We start from the raw sequence: 25,052 nt of genomic DNA on the forward strand, positions 1-25,052 counted from the left end.
CCAAGCCCGCGCCCCCCTCCCAGGGCGAGCAGGCTCCCGCCCGGGCGCAGCCACAAGAAAGGCCGATGCAAATCGCATCTTTAGCATTCTTTCCGTTTTAATAACCCAAGGTGTTACCAGCAACAGTGTTACTGATTTTTATCTCCGCAGCGCCTTTTAAGAGCTCCAATTTGTTTTTCTTGGAGATCTCATTTTGTTTTATTAAAGCTGACACCGAAGAGGGAAAGGAGACATTCTGGGCTCAGAACAAAAATATCCCGTTTAAATATCCCGTATTATTTTCTTGGAAACGCTTCTCCTTTGACTTTAATTAAGCTCTCCCCAGGCTCGCGAGCTTGGCGTGCTTGGCTTTCAGGCGAGTTTAATCCCGGACAAGCTCCCCCCACCCCCAGTGCTCCCCGCTTCCATTGCTTACACAAACCTTAAGAAATGAACTGGGTTTTGCTAAAATACATGGATTAATAGGTGGCCTGCCATTAAGAACGTCTTGACGGTGCCTCTTCACCACTGGTTGGCCATGGAGCAAGCACGCGGCCTTGGCCGCCCTGCTTGCTTCGCGGATAGACCCAAAAAGCAGCTTTTCTCTCCTATTTTTCTATTCTTTTCTGCCATCGCAATGCTGCATATGGAAAGGGGAGACCCATCTCTCGTGCCTGACCATGCTGCAGAGCTGCCCCAGCTATTAGAAGAGGCAGGCTCGCCCATGAGCCCGGCTCCAGCGGCCACCGTGCTGCTGCTGAGCCTTGTGCAATCGTGCTGGGTGCTGCCGTAATACCAATAATTACCCCCCCCCCCCCCCCCCCCATGCTAGAAACACTTTAGGATGATTGCAAAGTTAAACACTCCAAAAGTTGGGAAATCCCAGGAAGGAGCTTGTCTGGGCATCATCTGGTGCATACCCATTATGTAATTACCGGCAATCTTTAATCACAGATGATTTTTTTCCATCAGACCCGATTCAGACGGTGCACAGGAGGCACAACCCTCACTTAAGGTGCTGCCATTAGATTTGACTTCCACCTCGGCGGGCTCCAGCTTTATTAAGCGAGCTCCCGCTGCTTCGCGCGGGGTTTGTACAAACCTTCCGGCCGAAACGCCTGACTCCTTGGCAAGCACCGACACACCCGCTCGCGCAACATCCCCCCGAGAGGGAAGGATTTCATCTCCCTTTTACGCACAGGATCTGCGGGCGGACAGATTAAGGCCAAGAGTTTGAAACAAAAGCTTTGTTTTAGTGCCTGACGCAAGATGGCCAAGAAAGGGGCTTTTGGGGGTGCTGGGGGGGCTGCGTGCCCCAGGGGTCCCAGCTGGGCCCAGGGGACGGGGTGATGGGTGGGTGCTCAAGGCAGGTTCCTTCACTGCAGGTACTGTGGGAGGGTTGTTTCTCCTTCCCAAGGAGGGCCCCGGCGTTCGCCTGGGGCAAACCCCAGCAAGTCAGCCCCGGGAAGGCCGGCTGCAGCCCTGCTCTCCGCTCTGCATCAGGGAAAGCAAGCTAAAAGCCATCACTGAGCTGCTAAATCCAAACCCAGAGCTAAAGAAAACCCAAAAATGGGGAGAAACAGGGTCCGGTGAGCTCATCACCTCCACCATAGGCTTCTGGAGACGAGATGTTCCCAGAGCCGCACTGCCGGCAGCGCCGACCCCAAAATACCATCTCCGTCTTGCACTGAGGTGCCTGCACCAGGACACAGCGCCGGGAGCGTGTATCACAGCGGTGTGGTGCAACTCTCTTCTGTCTGTGCCCTGCGGGATGCAGGGATGTAGGTACGGGGTATCTCCAGGCTGGAGCTCCCCTGGGGTGTGCAAAGCAAAGGTGCAAAGGGGTGACAGGGCTGAGCTGCCAGCACGCCACCACCGTCCCCTCACCGGTCCCACGCAAGCCCAGGAGGTTGCTCGGAGCACCCAGAGCTGCTCCTCGCATGGAGGGCAGCCGGCGGCACGGCACGGCACGGTATGGCACGGCACGGCTGCTAGGCATGCCCGAGACGAGTCCCAGCGAAGCAACCCGCCACGGGCACAGGGCTGCGACCTGGCAGCCGTTCCCGAGGGCTTTCCCCGACGCTTCGCCCCACTCCGGCTCTCAAGGGATGTGCTGGGGGTGGGGGGGAGCTCTTGCATCAGGTAATTTTTTAGGGATCTACAAATAAAAGGGCAAGGGGGAAAAAAAAGCCTGTAAACGTGCTAATCGAACGCAGGGCTGTGCCACCCTCCACGGCTGCACCCCTGCCCCACGGGGTGTGCTTGACGGAGGATGAAGTGGTGGCAGGAGCTTTGCTGCCTGCAGTCCATGCCGCAGGCAGGCAGCGGTGCAGGCAGGGTGCTGCGGGCAGCCCCGCGTCCCGCCTGCCCCGGCAGCTGGCAGGACCTGTTGTACGAGGTGCCTGGGAGAGATTGGAACGGCTCGCACCTGCGAGCGTGTTGCAGCAATTCCCAGCACACGTCATGTGGGTTTTGCAACCGCCCCAACTGTCTCAGGGTGGATGAACGGAAAGAGCCTGGAGTGAACTGAGCTCCCCAGCGCCCGCGGTGGGCACAGGCAACGCCCCAGCCCGAGAGCCGGGCAGGGCCCCCAGGGCGATGCCCAGCCCGGCACACACCCCTCCACCGGGCCTTCTCCTGCAGGGATGAATGCCAAAAGGCAGCATCTCCTTCCCTTGCAATAGGGAATAATCAATCCTTCGAGGCAGAGGAAGGGAAAACGCAACAAATCCCTTCTGTAATGAGTACAGCAGTGCTTTTGCATGCATGTTATACTGGTATACAGGGGGTACCCGGTCCTCTTGTCCCCCATTGCCAGAGCAGGTATGGTTATGCCATGGACACAGAGGCTCATGGTTGTGGAAAGCCGGGGAAAAGTGGCTCTCCAGGGAAACCGCTGGCTGCAAGAGGTGGGTGCACGGCCACTGTCCTGGTCGGGAAATGCTGGCATCCTCCTCCATGCCCTGCCCAGCTCGTAGGAAACCCCTGAAGGGTCATCATCCAAAAAAACTGAGCAGGAGAGACCAAGGTATTTGGTGACATGCCAGAAAATTCCCTATGGCATCCAGACACCAGCCAAAAGTGGGCAAAACCCCAATTACTGAGCCAGGGTGAAGCCTCAGCTGTTTCCAGCAAGGGGGGACTGCTTTGGGAGCCCACGGTGGGGGCGGCGGGCCAGGGCAAGCGCACGTGGCACCGACCCAAACGCCGCCGAGGTCCCCGTCACTTCGCCCAGCCGCACTGTCACTCCACTGCTGGCACGCACGCCACGCTGCTTTGGCAGAGGTCCCAAGGAGTCACCAGGGTAAAAAAGCAAAAGGTTACCCAGGCCCTATATCGAGATGCTGCTGACGGATACAAATCCCCCTGGGCACAGCGGGTACCAGTGCCACCGTCCCATCGGGATTAGCTCCCTGTTAGCGCAGCGGTGGCTGAGCTTGTTTACTGCCACCCATGCCCCAGCAGGAATTTCCCCCTGTGCACTGCAGGACACAAAACCAGGCTGCAGACATCCCTCCGGCGACTTTCCAAAGCAACCAGGGCACTGCCAACCCCACAGAGCCCAGCCCTGCCAGCGCCGGTGGGCTCGCAGCCTTGGGATAGTGGAAACCCAAGTTATTCCTCCTTCCCCAAACAGCCCTACCAACCCCACGGGGGACCCGGGAGCCCTGGCTCCACGTCCACCTGGCCTGGTGGTCTCCATCATGCCATCGGATTTTTGGGAAGACGGCTTCTCCCACCGCTCGCCTGGTGCATGGGGGGACAGGGCACCCAGCGGTGCTGCCCCGTGGACGGACACGTCCATAAACACGCAGGGTAAGGAGGGAGGGAGGCAGAGGAGCTGCCCCGGGGACACAAGGTGGGAGGCGGGTGACAACGCCCGCGCGAGCTATGCGCAGCCGGCCCAACGGGCACAGCCAGCGAGGTCAGCAGCGCCTTCCGGCTACGGGGTTTTGCCCAACCTGATGGGTTAGGTCTATTTTAAGGTGCTGGATATCAACCGCCACAGCTGATGGTCAGCTTCCAGCTGCTGAGGGTTTTTAAGGGGATTAAAGGGTGACTTGTCAAACTCCTGGATTTCCCCCCAAATGGGAAATGAAACTGCTCCTTTGCTGCTGAGCCCCCCAGCCCCGCGGCGCTGCACCGCATCGCGCCCCATCTCACCCCGCACCTCCGCATCCATCCCAGCCCTGCACCCTGCGGCACCCACCCGCTTCGCCCTCCAATGCCTCCTCCTCCTCCTCCCAGCCCAGTCGCAGCGACGGAGCTGAAACCCGGCGCCTTCAAAGTTTAAACTACAATCAAAACCCCGCAAGGTGGGGTGGTTTTGTTTGTTTTGTTGTAACTGAAAGGGCCAAAAAAAAAAAAACAAAACCAAACCAATTGTACAGCCCTACGCACCACTTCTTCATACACCACAGCAAGGTCACGGGAGCTGCCACCACTCAAAGATGACGGCCACCAGAAATATAACTGAGACTGGAGCATCCCTTGGCCGGCTGGTGGAGGACACTTAAAAAGAAATGAAAAACCACTAAAATGGCAATGTGCTGGCTGAGAAGGCCCCTGAAGTCTTTAAAAACAAGAACCTCCCTTAGAAACAGCGCTCCGGCCTCCTAATGACCTTAATCGCTACTGACGGCCTCAAGAACCAGGTTTAATGACATGACTGTGTTTGGTTTGCTTTTCAGGCTGCTTTATCTCACACGGCACCTTGCACTCAGCTCAAGAGATGCAAACCCAGTTCCTCCGAAATTCGCCCCTGCTCCCTGCGATCACAAGCTCCGTCTCCCAGAATGGTGGAAGCTGAGCTGGGGAAGAGCCCAGTGCTGGCACACCAGCATCCACCCATGAGAAACCCCCAGTAAAGCTGGGAAAGCTCCACGGTGCCTTTTGCACTCCCCAGCTAGCAGGGCTGGGTGATAAAAGGCTTTTTTTAAGCTCTTTTTCCTGGATTTACATCCCCATCTAGGCTATGTAAATATTGCTCATGACAGCGCATCCCTCCGCAGGGTTAGGAAATGCGGAGGAGAGCTGGAAACCCAGATGGATGTGGGGAAGCCCCCAGGAATGCTGAGGTCCACGGTGTCCTTGGCCAAAGCATTTGTGAAACGGGGCCAGTGCAGCTCCCTGGAAATTGAGAAAAGCACCAAATCCTGCAGATTTGGGTAAGAAGGTGACAACCACAACGTCACCTTCAGGAGACAGGAGCTTCCCGGGCGCCAGCACTGGGTGATGACACCCATCACAGGTCTCGGATATATTACTGGTTGGTAATTTGTATTTAAGAGCATCGATAAAAGTGCCCTCACCCTTCCCAAAGCCCAAACCTAACACCTGGGGTAGATGTCTTTCGTTGCAGTGGGCTAAATAAAGTGCAGTTTCGTGGCAGCTGCCCCTATTCGGTCTCACCCGGGCTCTGGAGTGTTGCTGAAATTTAGCTGGGACCATTTCCAAGAATTACCTCTTGCCATTTACGCTCTCCTCGGGGTTTCCCTTCTCAGCTCCTAGTGCTCCACCCACGCTCACCCACCCTGGGACTCTGCTTCAGCCCAGAGAGTTGTCCATGGCTTCTCCTCCCAACCTTTCACTATGACTGTTGGCACTGAAATGCTTTATTTTCTCCAAGAAACAAACTCACCCTTTCTTACCAAGCCTCCATTACGACGTTGGGAGGAAAATTGCCTTCTCCAGCTAAGTTCACCTGTCCTAAGGATGCGAAATCAGCGCTCACAAAGAAATTCCCGACCGAAACAGATAGGAATTCAGGTATAAAGATGACATCAGCTATGCCTTGGCCGACATCAGCTATGCCTTGGCCGACATCAGCTATGCCTTGGCCTCGTGAGCACAATGAGATATGGTAAGCCCAGGGCTATGGTCCATGCACCAGCCCGGCTTTCCTGGGCACGAGGCACTCCGGCAGCCTCCTCCAAGGATGCGTTTGGAGGAACAAGATGCACTGAGAAGCGTCGCCCTCCCGGCTCTCCCCGGGTAGCCGGAGCACCCTGCCAGGACCCTCGGGTGGCTTGGGTGCAAGCGGGACCTCCTCGGCTGCAGGCACAGCCCTGGCCGGGGACAGGCTCACCTTGCACTCACCTCTCCCAACGCTGGGAAAGCATCCAAGTGGCGGCAGAGCAGACATCAATGTAAGAGAGTCAACACTCAGTTAATACTTACCAGGACTGCTCTGCCACTCAAATTGGCTTTTGGAGCCGGGGAAGACGAGCGTGCCAGGATGGCTCATCTGTCCCTCAGCTCAGCGGCAGCCCACGCCTGGCGGGGCCGGCACCGGAGCGGCCGTGCCCCGCGGATCCCTCGGCACCGGAACAAGCGTTGTACAACCGGAGGGAAACGCCACCATTCATCTCCCAGCAAATGCTTTCAAGCATCACTCAACACCTCTCCACCAGAGGAGACCGATATTTTTTTTCCTGGCTGAGTGCTCACATGTATATTATTTTTTTTTCGTTCCAGTCTCAGCGATCCCCCCCCAGTCCTCCGCTCCCCCCGAAAGAAAACAAACCCGAAAGCACAGAGTGTGCCTTGCAAAAGTCCCGGCTCTGGCTTCCCGCCGCGAGGGGCACGCGGTGGTCCCGGCAGCCAGCCCGCCTCAGCCCGGCGCTGCTTGTTGACATACGCGGCGCAGTATATTTCTTTAAACAAAGAAGCCTATGCATTCAATGCATTGTTGAGAGAGGGTTTGTTTTCAAAGCCTGACCCCAAATCTGAACTCCGCGGATCCTGCGTTTCTCAAGATCAAACGCAAGAAAACGTGACCAATGCAAACAAGAAATAAACCTTGATAATTATAGCCGTGTGCTGGGGCGGCTATTGTTTAGTGCAGACTAGTACCTGCTTTAGCATAAACATAACCCTATTTTTAAAGGGATGCCGGACCGCCTTACAACATTACTCCCCATTTTGCCTCCAAACCCCCTCTTTGATACAAACCCACCTTCCCGAGAACAGAGAGGGGATTTAAGAGCAGAGCCAAAAGGGAAAGCGATGCTCCCATGGCTGTGCCGAATGCCGGTGCTTGAGCAGGTCCTCGTCCCCCCCGGCTGGCTCCTGGTTGGTGAGGGACCAGGGGACCCTGGGGTCTGGCTGTTGCTTGCAGCCGGCAGGAGCAGACAGACGTCAGAGGACAAACAGACAGCACCGGTCTTTTCAGGAAGGCCATATCACTTAGCGTTTGGAAGGGAGCTACAATATTTTCCTGATTATGTTTGCACGCAAACGAGCGCCGTGGGGAAATTATGCAACCCTGAGCGGGGAGGGGTGGGAGCGAGGGAGGAAGGGCTGGAGGGGGGCCCCAGGCTGCACCCCGCTGCCCTCAGCCCCAGACGGTGCAGCTGCAGCCCCCGAGGTACCGCGCTCCCCGCGGCGGATGGGCTCCGTCGCCACCGGAGCCCCTGCACCGCAACCTGCGAGCACGGAAGCAGCACTCGGCCGGCGCGTCGCACAGCGCAGGGGTTATTAACGGCCTCTTCATTAAGCACCCGGACCAAAACGCACATATTCGTCACCCAGGCGATTTAATTCCCGAGCCCGGGTTCACCTTGCACACCCACACGCCTTTCTTTTTCAAGGCCTCTGTGCGGTCATAGCCATAAATAAATAGATCGCAGGAGCAAGAGGCAGATGCTGACTCCTACAACCTCTGTCTTGGGCATGGAGCCTTTAAACCACCAGAACTTGCAGTATTTAATTTCTTTTGTTACCGCTTCTACCTTTAGAGCTCTGCCTTAGGCTTTCTAGATACGATCACAGGGAGCAGGAAACAGAGAGCTACGCGATGAGCTTCCTGGGGATCACACACACACACACACACTCGTACAGCCCATCAATCACCCTAATTACAACCGGCCACACGTCCGCAGCTCTCTGCGGCACTCCGTTACTGCCCGTAATTACACGATGGCGTTGTTTCTCCGGTAACAGTATCGTGGAGTTAATTTGTGATCTGTAGGTGCGGCGTATCTCGTAATGGATTTCATCCTGGCGCGCTCATTGCCATGATCCCCAGTCATGCATCAGCTGAGCGGAGGGAACGCAGGCAACGCTGGTCCCCAAAATAAGACTTCCAGGTCCTCACGCGTCCCCCAGCACTACCTCTCTCCGCAGCACGCTCCCGCTTCGGTTTCTGGCTGCTGCCCACGTCCCATCCAGAGTCAGGACACCACCACAAGCAGTTTCCCTCAACGCCAAGTGCTTGTCTCTACCCGCCAGATAAAAGCAAGGTGGGCCACGGGCATCCATCGTGGGGATGGATATGATCTTCTCGGGGAGGATATCAAGACCTGGGACAAGGCTGGGCCTCCCAACACTGGTGCCTGTCACAGACCTGCCGGGACCACCACCCCGGCAAGCTGGTGTCCCTCTGCCAAGTCTACTTAAGCAGCAAGCAACGTCCCTTCTCCGTGTTAACGCAACGCAACCTCGATCCCGGCTGAGCCCGTAGGTCCTACCCAAACACACAACCGGGCGCAGTTTGTGGGTCTTGCTATGAACGGATGCTAACTCCTCGAGACCCCGCACCGCGCTCGCTGCGACCGCGCAGGCAGCGCTGCCAGACCTGCCCCACGTAGGCTTTCCCGCTGAATGGATACGACTTGGAGGAAGCGTGTCGGCGAGGCAGATGCTCTCCCGCAGCCAGCCCCGAGCGCGATCCGGCAGATAAGGCAGACAGACACACAGCTTGAAAAACCCGTAACAAAATAACAGTAACAATAAAAAATAAAGGGGGTGGCTCACACACACCAGCCGATTCACCAGCGTTGCTCTCCTTACCCCAAAACACACCAGGCAGGACAAGCTAAGGGCATGCTTTTCAGATTAATTACTTTTAATTGAGTACATAAGAGCTTAGAAACACATGATGCTGTTGGAGATAAATATAGCCACGACTACAGGGATGGAGGGGGCAGGGAGCAATCGTGGTTCAACGCATCCGAGAAGGAGCTTCCAGCGCCGGCGCCTCCCCGGTGCGCTCCGGGAGGCAGCGCCGGCCGAGCCGCGCACCTTCCCCCGCCGCCTCCCCGCTCCCCCCGGCCCGGGCGGCTCCGCGGGGCTGACAGCTCCCCCCCCCCGGGAAAGGGGCCGGGGAGCCCGTACCTGTTTTAAACTCCAACGCGGGGTCCTTCTCCCCCTCGCCCAGGTCGCTCTGTAGCATCATGTAGAGGATCCCGAAGGAGTTGTGGATGCCGAAGATGGAGCCGTTGCACCAAGCGGCGGCGAAGACCACCACCCAGCCGAAGCCGCCCTCGGGGGGCTGGAAGGGAGCGGCGGCCCCGCTCGGCCCCCGCTCGGCCCCGGCCCCGGCCCCGGCCCGCGGCTCGCCCTCGCCCGTCCCCGCCGCCGCCGGCCCCTTCTCGTCTCGCTGCGCCATCGCGGCCGCGCTCCGGCCGCCGCCCGCCGCCCGACTGCCCCGCAGCCGGTCCCACATGCCCGCCGCCCCCCCCGGCCGGCCCCCCCGCCCGCCCCCTCCTGCCGCAGCCTCACTCCCCGCCTCCCCTCCGCCGCCTCCATCCTCCTCCTCCTCCTCCATCGCCGCCGCTCGGCCCCCGGGTCCCTACCTGCGGCGGGGGCCGCCCGCCCGCCCGCTCCCCCCCGCCGCCCCGGGCCCGGCCAGCCGCCGCCGGCGGCTCTTTCCCGGCGTCGACCGCGCTCGCCGCCCGCCCGCCGGGCTTAAAGGCGGCCCCGGGCCCGGCCGCGGCCCCGCATCGCCCGTCGGGCCGCCGCACCGCCCCCGCCGCCGCATCCTGCGGCGGGCGCAGCCCCGGGGCGGGCCGCCGCCAGCACCGCCCCCGCGGGGCCCGGCCGGGGTGCGGGAGCCGCCGGTTGCCCCCGCTGCCCCCCGGCCCGGGAGAGGCGCGGTGCGGCCCCCCCCGGCTGCGGGAGCCATCCCGCGGGGGGGGAGACCGCTCGGCGGGGGAGCGCTGGGGGGACGAGGGGGACCCTCGCTGGCCGCGGCGGGCTGATGCTGCCGCTCCCGCCGCCCCGGCCGAGGTACACGAAGCAGCGGGAGCAGGCCGAGCCGGTGGCAAAACGCAGCCCCGCCGAGGGGATTTATTTCATTTCACGCCGGGTTTGCCAGGGGGATTTTTGGCTCGCCGGTACCCCCCACCCCGAAAAGTTCTGAGCGCGTTTTGGTAACGCGGCCCCGCAGCCAGGCAGGCTTCGTGCTGCGGGGCGGCGAGCGAGGAGCCGGCCGCTTGCTCCCAGCAGCGGGATGTTCCCCAGGGCCCTGGGTCGCCCCACGTCGCCTGGGCGCTGGGGTTCGCCGAGCAGGACGGGAGGGCTAGCGGTGGCGATCCAAACCCAGCAGGGAGCTGCTCTCTCCCCTCCGTCTTGTTTTGCAATAAGCTCTGCCTTTTCTCTTCTTTCAATAAATAATTACAAAGCCACCAATATATTAAAGCCTGTCTTTTCACACGCTGAAGGTATTTACGCTTTAATATATGCCAAGTCTAAGTTATTATTCTTTCTTTACCCTAATGGCTGTGTCAGTGTCAGATTCCTATCAGAGTAAAATAATACATCCCAACCTCACGCTGCTCTTTCTTTACCTCCAGGGGTATTAATTACAAACGCCTGGCGAGGCAGCAGGGCAGGGCGCGGAGCCGGCAGGGAGGCGGCAGGCAGGGCCGCACCGCGTCTCCCCGCTTCTCCCACCGCCCGAGAGCAGCACCCAGCCACGTGCAGGCGGGCTGCAGGGTGGGAACACCTTTGCCTACGTGCTGCGGCTCGCCGGGCTTCGCGAAGACCCTCTGGGACATTGCTACAGCCAAAAAAACCTCTCCTTGGCCTGCCTGCCTGCTCCTGACTGTAAATCGCTGCCAGCTCCAGGACGGCTCCATCGCCATCCGCTTCCTCCCAGCCAGGGGATGAGCAGTGGTTCTCCCTGCCTCCGAGCAGCCTGCGCGTGCCTTGGCGAGACCCGAGCCGGAGGGGCGCGACGGCGGGAAACGCGGCCTTCTCCCCTCGCCTTCCCGCCTCGCGGCCGCGCCGATCGACGAGCCCAAATCCCCGCGACCCGGCGGGGTGCCCGGCGGTAACGCCGCGCTCGGGTCAGCCTCGCTGCTGGTGGAACTGCATTTTTATTTCCCTTCCTCTCTGGTGGAGTCTCCTCCCCGGATCCCCATCTCCGCAGCACAGCCAGGGGAGGCTTGGGAGGTTTGGGAGCATCTTCCACTGCCCTCTGCCGACACGAGGAGCTGCGGCGCTGAATTTTAATAACTATTTCGCCATAGGGCTGGCTGAGGTGGCTGGCCTGCTGCTTTTATTTTGTTAAACGCCAGCAATCTGAGAGGGAAGGGGTTTGGGGTACCCTAGGCTGTGCGCAGGAGAGCTGCACCCCAAAATGCTAATTCCCCGCAGCCGCAGAGCTGGAGCTGGATTAAAAACAGCAGAGAGAGAGGTGGGAGAGCCCTTTGCCATAGCACACACCATCTCACGGAGACTTCTCCCCTCCGGAGCTGCAGGAGGCTCTCACGGAGCGGGAAGCAGGGGGGTTAATGTGACTGTGGATCTTGAGCAGATGCAAACCCCACTGAGCAGCATCTCTCCTGGATGTTGGCTGCACGGGGCCTTGACAGAGCATTTTCTGGCACCGACTGTGCCAGGCCTCGCTGCAGCTTTCTGGGCTGGGCTGGACAACGCTGCGGGGCTGGGGGTAAAATCCCCCGGGGAGGCTGAATGAAGCGGGGGTTGAAGGGCTGGGCTGGTTGCGCTGGTGGAGGCTTCGGCCAGGAGGGAGCTGGAAAACGGGCAGCATCGGGCAGAGGCGGCTCTGCTCGCTGGGGCAAGACCAGCTTTTATTGAGATTGGAGCATCACACCCAGTGTTTGCAGCTCTGTAACCACAAGCTGAATGAAACACCAAGAGAAAAACCAAAGATAAAGCTGCTCTTCCCTGGTTGCACTCGATGATAAAATACCCTTCTGTGTCTGCGGCACGGCTTTCCTCAAAGCCCACAGCCTGCTGGCTCGGTAAGGGATGCGGTGGATGGCTGCGGCCGAGCCGGGCTCTCCGGGACCCGCATCCGACGTTGCTGGGGAGCTGGCAGGCAGCACCTCATGTCGCGGCCGACGGGCCTCCGGTTGCCCAGGCAAAGCGTGGCTGTCAGCAGCTTGTTGCTTGTCACCAAAACGTGGTGCCAGAGCCTCTGCCAAAGGAATTGGCAGCTACAAAATGTGTGTGTGTGGTTTTGCAGCAGGGGAAGAGGGACCGAATGGAAGTATCTCATGCAAACACCTTGGGAAGCGTCGCGGCGGGGTGTGGCCTTGGAGGAGAATACAAATTCCCGGAGGCTTTGCAACCGGACTTTGTTTCGGCAGGCATTGCACAGTGGCACGGCCTGGCACAGGGACACGTAGGGCTGTCCTGAGCAAGCCTCGAAGACGAAACATCGCTGACAGTGGCTGGTGCTTGGCCGATAGCACTGGGAAAACAGCTCCGGTAGCGAGCAGCTCCCGGCAGAGACATTCGTATGCTGGGCATGACCCTTTCCCCGTACGCCTGTCATTAGCAACCCTTTTCTCTTTAGATTTCAGCAGTAGTTAAGAGAGCCGTTACATCTGGCCTGACAAAGACAGCAAGTGCATTATCCCAGAGGAATAAACAACTCGGGGGCGGCCTGAAGGGACATGGCAGCAGTCACCCACTGGCAGGGATGCTGGGACACAGGGTCTGGTGCCCAAGGCTTGTCACGGCGAGAAGGCAGCGAGAGTACCAGGGCTCGCAATGCTGCCGGCACTGCCTTCAAAGGAAAGCAACCCCGGCGGCGGGCAGCACTGAGGGGCTGCCGCCCGTGATACTCAGCCAAGGTAAAACACATGCCGTAGCATCCTTTCTCTGCCTGACCTTCCCAGTCTTCGGGATCAAAATATTAGAGGTGGCATTTTCCACCTCGTTAGTGAGATTAAAGTCAATTCTACTTAGTTTGGCTGAGAAATGAGGCACCTTCAAAGTGCTGGTGTAGCAGTGGGTTTCCAGGCCATGATGTGCCCTTGAGCTCCATATTTGGCTTCATCTTGGTGGTGGAAATCGCAGCACCGTGTTCACTCCGGCGGCTGCAGGCTGGGTGGGGAACGTGGCCCGGCTCAGCCACAGCCACAGCCCTGCCTGCTTTACCGTGCAGTTGAGCAAAAACACTATTTCTGGCCCAAACAGAGGAACAGGATGGATCTATGTCGTATTAAAGCGCTTCTGGAGTGATTTAGTTGCCCACTTACCTTCACCGTCCAGGTGAAGAGGTGTGAAGGGTGCTTTCTGAGAATGCTTCACTGGTTTTGCATCTTTCCTTTGAAATAGGAGCTACAAGGGCATGTTCCTGCCGAGAAGGGGAAGCTCCTGGCCGCAGCCACCAACCCCAACCACCGTCCTGCCGCCCGCGGCCGCCCCGGCTCTGCCGCGTAACCCCGCAGGACCCGGCGAGAGGTGCCAGAGATGCTCTGCTGATGGGAAGAGCTCAAGCCGGCGCACAAAGGAGGCAAGGATCCAGCTGTAAATTAATATTTTATAGAACACCAAGAAAAATCAGAGAGGCTAATTACAGCGATAATCATCACGGCCTGGAGGCATTTCCATGGAAGTCAGGAATTACCCAGGATTACCTCACCCCTTGCAGCAGCCTGCGCGGGAGGTGAGCGCGTGCGGCGGCACGGCACCCAGCACCTCCTCCTGCGCCAGCTGGGGGTCTGCGACCCAAACCGAAGAGCAGCCAGGTTTTGGCAGCTTCCTGGCAACCAACCGGTGCTTGGTTTGCTGAGTTAAGTGTGACGGAGGGTTGGAGTCACGGGGTTTTTGGCCGGGTGCTTACCCCGGTGCCGCTGTGCCGGCGCGTGCCTGTTTGTCCCTAGTGCCACTGGTGCGGGAGCCGTTGTTGACTCCAAGTAGGTTAAAACCCTGAGGTGTTCAGGGCATTGCTAGCAGAGAAGTTTGTGGATGTGGCCCCAGGATAAGCTGTTCCCATGATTCGTTAATTAGTGGTACTAACTGATAATTGCATAGTTTATCCGGGGACAGAGTGAATTCCCCATCAGCTCCTCAGTTTGGAGGCTGGGGGGCACATCCCAGCTCCAGCACGGCATGAAGTTGGCCCCATGGTGTTCGCAGCAAGCCCGGAGCATCTCCGCAAGCCGCGTGGCCAGGAGATCTGCCTGTTCCTGCCCCGTGGCCCAGAGCAAAGCCAGCGCAAACATCTCCAGGGTGAGCCGCTCCGGGAGCGGAGGAGCATCAGTGCAGCTGGCTCGTGCAGCTGAGCTCGAGCAGGAGGGCACCGCTGGTCTAAGATCCAGCCTGCAAGTGGGACAGGAAAAAAACTGGGGTAAAAACCCCACGCCTGCTGCGCACAGAGCTGGGAAGAGCCTGGGCAGAGGCCAGCCCTGGGCTGAGGGTGCTGCTCAGCTCTGCGGGTGCTGCTGCCTGCCTGCGCCCTGCCCGAACCGCGTGGCAGCACCCCTGGCACCGGCAGAGACACCAGGCACAAAGCGTCCCCTCCCACAGCTCCAGGGCGGGCACGGAAAGAGAAGTTCCTAATCTGTAGAGTTGGTAAAGAGGCAGAGAAGATCTGCAAGGACCTCCTGATGACAGACCGTCTGCCAAAATGTCCCCTGGCCCTTGGCCTGGCCACCACCTGAGGCTGCGGTGAGACAGCAAAGGTCCCCTGCACACAGGAGCGGAGCTGATGCTCCGTGGCTCTCCATCGATCTGCGACAGGAGCAGTGTGCTGCCTGTCTCTGCCCATCCCTGCAGCGTGGACCAGATGGCCGAGCTGCATGGGGCACCCTGGGCACGCTGCCTGCTCGCTGCCTGCGCCCTCCGAGCTCAGGCATGTGCGAGGGCTGTGAGCATGCTCGCCCAGGCAATACGGGAGATGGTCCAGGGGCTCCTGGGGCTGAGGCCCGAGGTGGTTGTTACACCCATTGGATTTGCTCCTGGCAGTTTGCGGGTTCACGACGTGCTGACCTGCTCCTGCCAGCCCCGGCAGCACAAAGGGCCCTGGAGCTGCTCCAAGCAAGGACTGGATGTGACCAACAGCTCCGGGCAGGGTCGGGCAGCTCTCGGCTCGGACACGACAGGCCATGGCAGAGGGGCTGCTCACACCTCCTGGCTGAAGGCGAGTCCTCCGAATCCCTGTCCCTGCGACGAGGTGGTGCCGATGCAAGCTGTACCAGTCCTGGGAGGAGCATCAGCCTGTCTTGCCCTGACTGGTTGCACTTCTGGCTCCGTTAGGGTCAGGGAAAACTTTCACTTCATGTTTTGAGATGAAAACACCTCCGGTAGCGCCAGCTCATGCAGCAGCACAGGGACAGCACAGCCAGCCAAGGAAACCCAAGCTGAATCCGAAGCAGCTGGCCTGAGCGGCCAAGCTGCCCCGGCAGCTCGAGGAAGGACCCTGGGGACACCCACAGGTGGGGTTCCCGAGCACCCCGGGAACATCAAAGCTGCCCTTACACCACTGCCTGCAAAAGAGATGGGCACTGGGTCGGGACATAGCCTCCTGCCAGACCCCTAGGTCCAGCCTAGCGAGTTAGCAGGAGATGGCAGCTCTCCCTTTGGGATGGACTTGCCACGCATCCGTTCTTGGTTTCTCTTCCTGACGAGGACCGGGAGCGGTCGCGGCAGCGCTCGGGGCTGGGGGTGCAGCAGCCTGATGTGCTGGGGAACAGGGAGCTTGGCCCCGCTGCCTCCACGGTGCTCGCTGCGGTGCTTTCCTTACAAACACGGCTTAATCCAGCCCTGGAGCGCTCCGTAAAAAAAATCAAAGCATGAGTCATCCCACTCCAAACCTCAAACCGTATCACAGATCATCCCTCGCTCTGCTGAAGTTCTCCCTCTTCCCCTACACGCCTCAGTGGAAGGGGAAAGGGGAAGCAAATAGATTTTCCCACATGCCAGCCCCTTGCACAGCTAAAAAACCTGTCTCGCCTGGCTCACTCTGCCCTCTAGTAGCGGCTGGATTTACAGCAATATGTGCTATTTTTGTGCGGTGCCTTGTGCTTGCACAGCCAGCCTCCAGCCCGGAGCTGCCCCTTGGCTGCCCCGGTTGGGCAGGGGCACGGCCAGGGGTTTGAGGAGGGGGTAGGGGGTCACCAGAGCCTGCCCTGGCTCCGCCAGCATCCCTGGCATGGATGCCCAGCCGGCACGGGCAGAGCCGTATGATTTTCCCGCAGTCCCAGCCACTGAGCGAGTCGTTTGTGTCGCTCCTTGGCCAGCCTGGAAAATCCCTGCTGGTCAGCGGGGCTGGAGTGTGGGCAGAGGCGGGCGAGGGGTTTGCGTGGGCTGGAGTGGCCTGAGAAGGGCAGAGCCCTGAGGTGGGCTCGTTTCTGGACACCCAGACTTGGGTTCTGTTAGGTCCAGCTGAAGGCTTTGACCTGGTCCGAGTCCAAGCAGCACGCATGGGCTGCAGAAAGAGGGGGGCTTTTTTGGAGGCAGCAGCATCAGCCCTGCAGCCCCACTGCCAGAGACCCCCAAACGATGAGACGAAGCCCTTGCAAGCGTTGGCATCTCAACATGGTCCAGCGCTGGCTGTGGGGCACGACCCAGGAGAAGACCGAAAATCCTCGGGTACTAGCGGTCGGTAAGGGCGGTGAGCTGAGGATGATGAGGGTTTGTTGCTCCGGTTCCTGGGCTCAGCGAACTGCTCAGCACCCTGAGGAGACCCCAGGCCATCACGGGGTGCAGTGGAAGCAGGAAGGAGACGCTGGCGATGCCAAAAGCGGAGAAGACGATGCTCAACTATGGAAAATTAGGTATTTATTTAAAAAAAAAGTTATAAGCCGGGGTCCGCCCGATCGGTCCGGCGCCGCGCACCGGGGCCGATCGTGCGGAGCGGGGCGGAGCGGGGCGGAGGCGGTGGCGGAGGGGGCACATGCGCCGTGCGCGCACTGCGGAGCGGCGCGGAGAGGCGCGGAGCGGCCGCCGCAGCCCTGCACAGCCCCGCGGGGGCCTCCGCGGAGAGCAACCCCCCCAAAAGCCGGCGGAGGTGAGCGGGGGAGGGATGCGGGGAGCACGGGGAAGGTGGGGGGCCCCCCCCAAATGTGTGCGCTTGCATGGGGGGGGACGACACCCCATCGCGGGGCATCGGGGAGGCGCTTTGCAGCCCTTTTATTGGGGTGCCCCATGGCTTTGCATCCTTGGGGGGGGCATCTTTGCATGGAGGGGATACTCCACCGCTCTGCATCCTTGCATGGGGGTGTCCGGGCCGCTTTGCATCCTTGCATGAGGATGGGGGGGTCTCCACCGCTCTGCATCCTTGCATGGGGGGTCCCCCACCGCTCTGCATCCCTGTGTTGCAGGGGTGTCCCCCATAGCTTTGCATCCTTGCGTGGGATGGGGGGGTCTCCACCGCTCTGCATCCTTGCGTGGGGGGTCCAGGCCGCTTTGCATCCCTGTATTGCAGGGGTGTCCCCCCCAGCTTTGCGTCCGTGCATGGTGGGGGAGTGCCTGTCGCTTTGCATCCTTGCATGGGGAGGGGGTTGTCCGAGCGGCTCTGCATCCTTGCGTGGGGGGGTCCCTCGTCACTTTGCACCGATTCATCATGGGGTGGGGGGGATCCTCCACCCTTTTACACCTTTGGATGGAGAGGGGGAGTCAGGCTGCTTTGCACCTTTTCATGGAGGGGGGGATCGCCAAACCACTCAGCACATTTGCATCACGGTGCTCTGGGCCTCTTTGCATCCTTGCATGGGGGGGGTAAAGCCTCCTAGCAGCTTTACAACCTTGCAAGGGGGAGGGGGTCAGGCTTCTTTGCACCCTTGCATGGCGGGGAGGGGGGTGCTGTCACTTTGCATTCCTGCATGAAGAGGGGGGTACCTGGCTGCTTTGCACCCTTGCACTGGGGGGGGGGCATCACTTTACATCCTTGCACCTTGAGGAGGGAGGATCCACCACTGATTTTCATTTTTACATCATTGTGGAGGATAAGCCGGGCCCGCGGTCGCCTGGGCAGGGAGAGGCCCCTACAGCCAGCGTAGGGCAGGGCTCATCACCCCCTGGCTGGGGAACGTGGGGGGCATGGGGGCACAGGGCCGAGCAGGGCAGAAGCCTGGTGGCACCTACCACGCATGGCCCCCCCACCCAACCCGGGGCCCTCCCCGGGCTTTGGAGCCCCCCCCAGCCCAGGGCACCCCCGCGGGCAGGCTGCAGGCAGGCTGCAGGCAGGCACACACCCCCCGAGGGTGCAGAGCCTGGGCCTCCACGCTCGGTGATTCAGCTACTTGCAGGGAGCTTTAATTTTATTGCTTAAAACTCGAGTTCTTGCTGCCTCGTGATGGTGTCAGCGCGATAAAATACCTACGGATTAAGATGCTTTTTAGTGTAGTTCGTGGCTGCTTTGTCTGGGGCTGCCGGGCATACGGCAGCCAGCTGCCGGATACGCTGCCGGACACGAGCCGGAGGAGGGGAGCGCAGGACCTGGATGCATGGGCAGATCAGCAATGGCAGAATAAATAATTCATCTTCAAAACTTCAGCGTGCCAAGGCACACCCCTCATTTGCTGCATCTCCTTGCCTGGATTTTAGAGAGGTTGCTAGTTTCATTTTTAAAAAAAAAGGTGTTTTGATGGCATCTCTGTATCTCAGTAGCATCCCCTGTGACGGGTTGAACAGGTCGGTGATTAGGGGAGGTTGAAGACAGCATTGGTCCAGCAAAACTTCATCTGGCAGCTAGAAGGTTAACGTGCACCGTGCTTTTCTGTCGCAAACGCAGAGCACGCTAAGGGCTCTCACACATAACGCCTGTGATGCAACTTAGACCTCAAATGTCCGCTCCTTTCCCGAGGAGCTGAAGCCCACAGAGAAAACTCGAGATGAAGCATATTTTGCTTTGAGCTGTCATCTCCCTTGGCCCAGTTCTGAACCAAAGATGCTCATCCTCCATTTTATGGTGGATGACAAATCAGCTGCGGATGCCAAGATCTTGACAAGTTACGAACAACAGCCCTCGAGCCAAAAGTGTTAAAATAAAATAATAAAAAAAGGCAAGAAGGTTTTTTGCAGAGCTACTCATCCAAAAAGCCACCCTCTGAGCTGCACCCCACGGGCGAGAGCCACAGCGTTTTGCACGTCTCGGTGAGCGGAGGGGATGCAACCAGCTCCCAGGCAGGACCTGTCCCCAGTCCCCCAGTCCCCACTGGGATTTCTGCAGGGCTGCAGGTACGGCACCGGCGGGCGAAGCAGCGCTGTCAGCCCCGGCGGGGAAAGGCATTTGAGCTGGCTGGGAGCGCTCTGTGGCTGGAGATGCTGGTCCTGTGGCTGTTCCCAAAGGCAGCGAGCGCCGGGTTTCCAGAAGGACCCTTGCCGCTCGCCAAGGGTTTCCTGGGTTTATCAAAGCGCCTTCTATACTGGGGAGAATAAGGCTGGTTTGTTCAGCAGCGTCCTGCTCACACAAACCGCCAGCGAGCGAGAGAGATCCTTCTGTTAATGAGCTGAGCACAAAAGGGAAAAAAATGTCATTGAAGATTTGCCTTCAGTGATAAAGAGGCATTAAAAACAACACATGATTCCTGGGCCAGCGGGGATCTTTTCCAGCCAAAACAGAGCCGGGATCTGTGCTGCTGTTCCCGCCGCCCCATCCCCGACTCCTCCTCGGCAGATGAAGGCTGGCATCGCTGCTCCCAGGCGGTCCTAGCACGGGCGCCACGCGCAGAGCAGCCGAAGGGTGACAGAGGAGGATCACGTGTAGTTTCACCCGCACCTTTCTTTCCCCCCTTTCTCCCTTCAGCATTAGAGCATCAGGGTGTTGCGTTTGCATGGATTTAGCTTGTATCCGAAGCAGAGGTGAAGCCAAAAGGTGCTGGTGGTGGTGCAGGGTCCGTCCAGGGGCTGGCAGCAGCTTCTGTGGGATGGGAAGGACCCCATGAAGTGGCCCTCAGCTCCATGACCAGCACCGGGGGCACCGAGGGCTCCCCATTTCTGACAAATCAAACAGAACCCAAACCCCAAGGAAAACAACTGCCTGAAACCCCCCTTGCCAATTTACAGTGTTTGCTAGTTGCAGACCTGTAAAGAAATATCATTTAGATAAAAACATTAAGGAGCCTGTTTGTTTTAAACCAGACACACAGCGGGATGAGCTTTTTATGCTAACCCCAAGGTAGCGAGGCAGTTGCATTTATGGCATCCTCCTAAGCAGGCTTTCTGGCGAAGGTTGGTGTTGCGGAGCCCAGCCTTCAGAGGCGTTTGTGATTTAGAGGCAATTTAGTCAAGTGCTGTTTCTAGAGCTGAAACATTTTGCAGTAGAAGAGGGGGGGGAAAAAAAAATACTGTGGCATTTACTAATAAAACTCTTTAGGAATATTTTTAGCTGTGATTTAACATCATGTTGCACTTTGCTGTGAAGTGTTCGTTCGCTGAAGCCTCCTGGCAGTTGTTAGCCGTGGTAGAGCCGCCTTTGGCTGAGTTAGCAGAGGAGGAGAGCTGCAGATGGACCGGAGGAGAGGTGCGGGCAGCGCTCCCAGCCGGGGCGGGCGACGTGCCTTCCCGGCAGGGCACGGGTCACCCGGTCGCCCCAACGCAGGGAGCGATGCAGCTCTGCCCCAGGGCCAGCCAGACGGCCAGCCTCCTCCTCCCTTTGGCTGGAGGGCCTGACCCTTTCCCTGCAGTTGCAGCTCAGCCCTAATCCCTTCTTGGCCAACAGCAAATATTCCTCCGTACCACCTGGCATCAGGGCTGAGACCTTTCAACTCATTTCACACATGCTGCAGGAGCAGCGGGTCCACAGCTCCGGCTTTCAGCCTCCCCCGAGCCAACAGCCTGCAGATGGGGGACCAGAAACAGCGTCCCACATCCTTGGGCTTTTCAGTCCCCAAGGCATTTTGCCACCCGATGCTTTGCCAGGAGATATGCCAACCTTCTCGCTCAGGATGGGGCTGGGATGCTTTCCGGGGCCCCAGACCATCAGCAGGCATTTGTAAAGCCAGGCTCCACCTGGACGCAGACGTCTCAAGGAAGGGGCAGGCAGTGGCATCGCTTCTCCCACACCCGTCAGCCTCAGAGCGATCATGAGAATTTAGCCTCACTGAAGAACTGCCCTCTGGTTTATTTTAAGCAAGGGGAATGCTTGAGATCCAGCCAGTTTTAATATATTTAATTAACCTTTGGACAATAGCTCTGGAGCGATTATCAGCTTCACACAAAGCAATGACATTTGTTGTACCGGTAGTGTTCATAGTCATTTGGGCTAGCAACAAATTAAAAAGTAGTCGCAGATACATTTTGTAAATTAGAGCAACGCGTCCTCACAGTGTGGATCACGCTCCATTTTGTGTGAAGTACATCAGCAGATCTGGTCCAGCTCTAGCGAGCAGGTTTCTCCGCATTGCAAAGAGCCGCCTGCACAGTTTTTGCTGGTTAATTTTTTTTTCTGAGACGCCAAAGCTTCAGCCCCTATGGGCTATAGGCTCTGCTCTCCCTCCCGAGGCTGCTCCTGGCCCACGTCAACCAAACATCTGAGGTTGAGAAGCAGGAGTTTAGGGCCACCTGAGCCAGAGGTTGCCCCTCAGCCATTAGGTAGCTGCTGGTGGCCCTGTCTGTCCTCTGCAGATTTGTCCTGTTGCTCCTTGAACCCTTCTGCACCGATTTCCAGCACGCCCTGTGGCAGAGCTCCACAAACCAACAGCTCAAAAGCCTGCTGCTTTTGCAGCTACCACTTATTTCTGTCTGCTCAGAAGCATCGCACACCCTGGGGATCCTTCCCAGCCCTCTCGCGTGGATGCTCTGTCCTGCCAAACACCGTGGGACAAGCTCCTTCAGGCACCTACCGGCCCAGCTGAGTGTCACCTCCACCTCTTGTCCTTTTCCCGACTCGGCTTTCTTGGGTTTTTTTGCTCCTTTCAATATTTTAGGACTGCCTTGTGTCTCCTTCTCCCTCCTGCCCCCACAGCCCTTCCCCACCTCCCCGTTCCCAGGGTGCCTGCGCCAAAATCCGGGTTGCTGTCCTGAGCAGGCATTGCAAGATTCTTGTTCTTTTGGTATTCATTTGTAAACTTTTTTGTCTTTTGTTCAAGGATAATAGATTTTCAATATACCACTTTGTTTTTATGCACTACTCTGGCTCCTGGCATCCACCCAAAGCTTTTGCTTCCTTGCAAAAGCCTGGGTTCCTGGCAGCGTCTGGTCCTCGGGGCTCGGCAGCGCCCTGGGGAGCCCAGTTCGGGTAAGAGCTCTGATTGCAAGGGCCGAGCAAACGGACTGCCCCCAAAGCTTGGCCCAGAACTGCGCTTAGCTGCACCAAACTCCCAGCCTTTAGGGGTTTGGTGTGGCTGTGCTCACTGCAGACTTACCCCCATTCTCCCCAAATCCAAGCTCAGGGTTTGCCTGGGCCATCTGACACACGGTGAATCAGTTTTCCCTCGGCAGCCTCATACAAGCCCAGCTGCTGCTTCACAGGCCATCCAGCCGGTTGGGTGCCACGCTTCGATACCGTCACGCAAGGTATTGAAGATACCTTGATGGCTGATTTGTTTTTGCAAGCCAGCAGTGTGCAACATGGACCCCTTCCTTCCCTGCCCAGCTCTGCTCCTCTCTGCCATGGCTCCCTTCCCAGTCCAGGTTTCTCCTGCAGGGAGCACCCAGCCATGGAAAGCAAACCCCAAAATTGCCTTCTGTCCCACCTTGGCCCAGTGAAGGAGGGTGACAGCAGGGGGACTTCTCTCCTCTCTCATGCAATATGAAGCAGGGCACTGGGGCCGAGGCTGCAAGCATCAGGCACTTACCAAACCAAATGTCTGTCGTGGGGATTAGCCAGCACCCGAGAAACATGTTGTCACCCAACCTGTCCCTCCTTGCAGGGCCATCCAGAGCATGCATGATCCTTCAGGCCACTTTGGATGCTGCCACGGGAATCCAGCTTGGCTTTGCAAGTCACAGCTCAATCCCCTGCCCAGTGGGAGAGGGCGAGTGGGTTTGGGGGTGCAGTGGAGGTGAGGAGACAGTTATGTACATGAAAAGCTATTGCAAAGAATATAAGGAGCAATGGCTGGACACGAAACTCCATTTTTTGGACCCTCCTACAAAAGAAGAGCTGCTTTTCTGCCCCTGATAGACCCCAAGGACTTAAGCTGCCAGCTGTGACAGCTGCTGAGAGGAAGGGTGACATCTGGAAGGAGCCAGCTGTAGGGGTCACCTGTGAGCCAGCATCTGCAAATGGCACTGCCAGGCTGGTCTGCAGGGACCGGGGCTGGCACAGTGCTTATTCTTCAGCCCTCCTGCGCTCCTCCTGCATGGTCTGGGAAAGAAGGGCTGCTCTTCAGCAGCACCAGCAGCTCCAGGGTTTGGGATGCTGCGGTCAATTTGCTGATTGTTCCTTGGGAGAAGATAAAGCTCATTTCTGGTCCCATCACCTCCCTTGCCTGGGCGTCTCAGCTGATCTTTGCTCGGGCAGTGGTGAGCTGGACGCTGTTCCCTTCCAAGCTCCTTCGCTTGGTTTGGAAAGCAGGTGGAAGGCTGCACCTCTGCAAGCTGATGCCCACCTTGGGTGGGATACAGGAGGTGCTGGGGTGGATTTGTGGCTGTGGGGCACACCAAGGCTCATTGCCAGCTGGAGAAGGCTGCGAGCCGGCCCGCAGTCCCATGCACGGGCTGCTGTGAGCTACCCCCGGTCAGACAGAGCGACGGTGGGGAGATGGGCTGAGCAGCCCAGCATCTCCCAGAGCACAGGCAGCTCGGGGAGGTCAGTGCCGCTGCCCTGGCGAGATGCCGAGGAGGTTTGACAGATGTATTATGGAAACTGCAATGTGCTACCCCAGCAAGCAGCTATGTGCCATGGAGAAGCAGGTGCTTTCCAGTTACCATCGTCATCAGCAAGTCCCTCCTTGGCCTGAGGCTGTCACCGCTGCCTTTCACCTGTGGCATTTTCCAGTAGAGCAAGATATAGTTATCGACTCCTTCAGCAGTCGGGGAGAGAAGATAAGTGATGGGAAAGCCCCCACAGTGTGCCTGTACCATGGCAGCGGCTCCCGGGAAGCCCCTGGCCGGTGCCGCTCCTGCCTTCCACCTCCAGGAAATTCCTGCCAAGTTCGTGGCTCCCGTTTTCCTCCTCCTGCAGCCTGACACCAGCGTTATCCCACCGAGGGCTCCTCGCTTCCACTCAGGAGACAACAAAACCTCGTGGATTTTAGTCCATGTAAGCGATACCAGAATCCAATTCCCGGGCCCAGCAGAAGAGACGCTCACCCTGCAAACACACCCCAGAGATGTGCAAAGAAACGGGAAGGCTCGGGTCATCACAAGAAGGTTTGGCTGGTTGAGGTTGTGTCTTGGAACAGCCAACACCTAAAGAAACTGGGACCATCACATGAGAAATAAAGAAAGAGAAGCAAACCTTGCTGAGGGTGGTTGGAAAAGCCCATATAACCACCTAAACCTGAGGGGGGCTTTGAAGACGAAGCATCACCGGGGCTTGCACCGTTATCCCAAAGCAGCTGAAGGGTGAGGTTGGAGGGGCCGTGCTGAGCCAGGCAGGGCAGCGCTGTCAGCCGTGGCTGGGGTCTCCCCATGGCCTCGGAGCCATCGGCTGCATCTCCTAACGCACCCTCAGCTAGAAAGGAAAGAAAGACCTGAACCCTCAAGGGCTGGCACGTCTCCTGAGCCGCAGTCAGAGAGGAGGGCAGGAGCAGGGTGGGAGGGGAAGAGCTCATCCCCACCTACAGGAATCCATCGCCAGCGAGGATAGACACCTGTATCCCCAGGGAGGACTTCAGAAACTCCTTTTCGCACCCTTAGCACTGGAGCAGGCGTTTCGCAGCAGAGCCCAGCCCAGGGCTTCCTGGGCAGGGTTGGACACCTTCCACCAAACCTGGAGCAGCCCAGCAAGGTGGAAAACCCTTCCTGATGTCCAACCCGAGCACAGACACCAAGGCCAGACATCCCACCTGCCCTGGATCAAGTCTCACCCCCCAGCAGCGCTGGCGTAGCCCCCAGCTGCTCCCGCCCTGGCTGTGCTCTTGCAGCACAAGGACAAGGTTACCACTGCAGCACGCATTAAGCGAGCACTGCGAGCAAGGCGCTGCCCCAGCCTCACCACCTCTGCCCTTGCTGGGGTGCAGTAGGGCCAGCGGCCACAT

General features: G+C 58.7%; 1 protein-coding gene across 1 annotated transcript in view; it reads right to left on the minus strand.

Annotated features, from left to right (window-relative positions):
- The window catches only part of SLC16A2 (solute carrier family 16 member 2), a gene marked incomplete at its 5' end in the record, with an annotated part of 34,167 nt that extends 24,740 nt beyond the window's left edge, over nucleotides 1–9,427 (minus strand). The window contains one exon of the mRNA XM_082323117.1: nucleotides 9,097–9,427. Coding sequence (XP_082179243.1) covers nucleotides 9,097–9,427 — 331 coding nt within the window. The remainder of the gene's footprint in view (nucleotides 1–9,096) is intronic.
- Nucleotides 9,428–25,052: the final 15,625 nt, after the last annotated feature.

This window comes from Platalea leucorodia, assembly GCF_965183815.1.
Source record: "Platalea leucorodia genome assembly, chromosome: 10".
Classification (NCBI taxonomy): Eukaryota; Metazoa; Chordata; class Aves; order Pelecaniformes; family Threskiornithidae; genus Platalea; species Platalea leucorodia.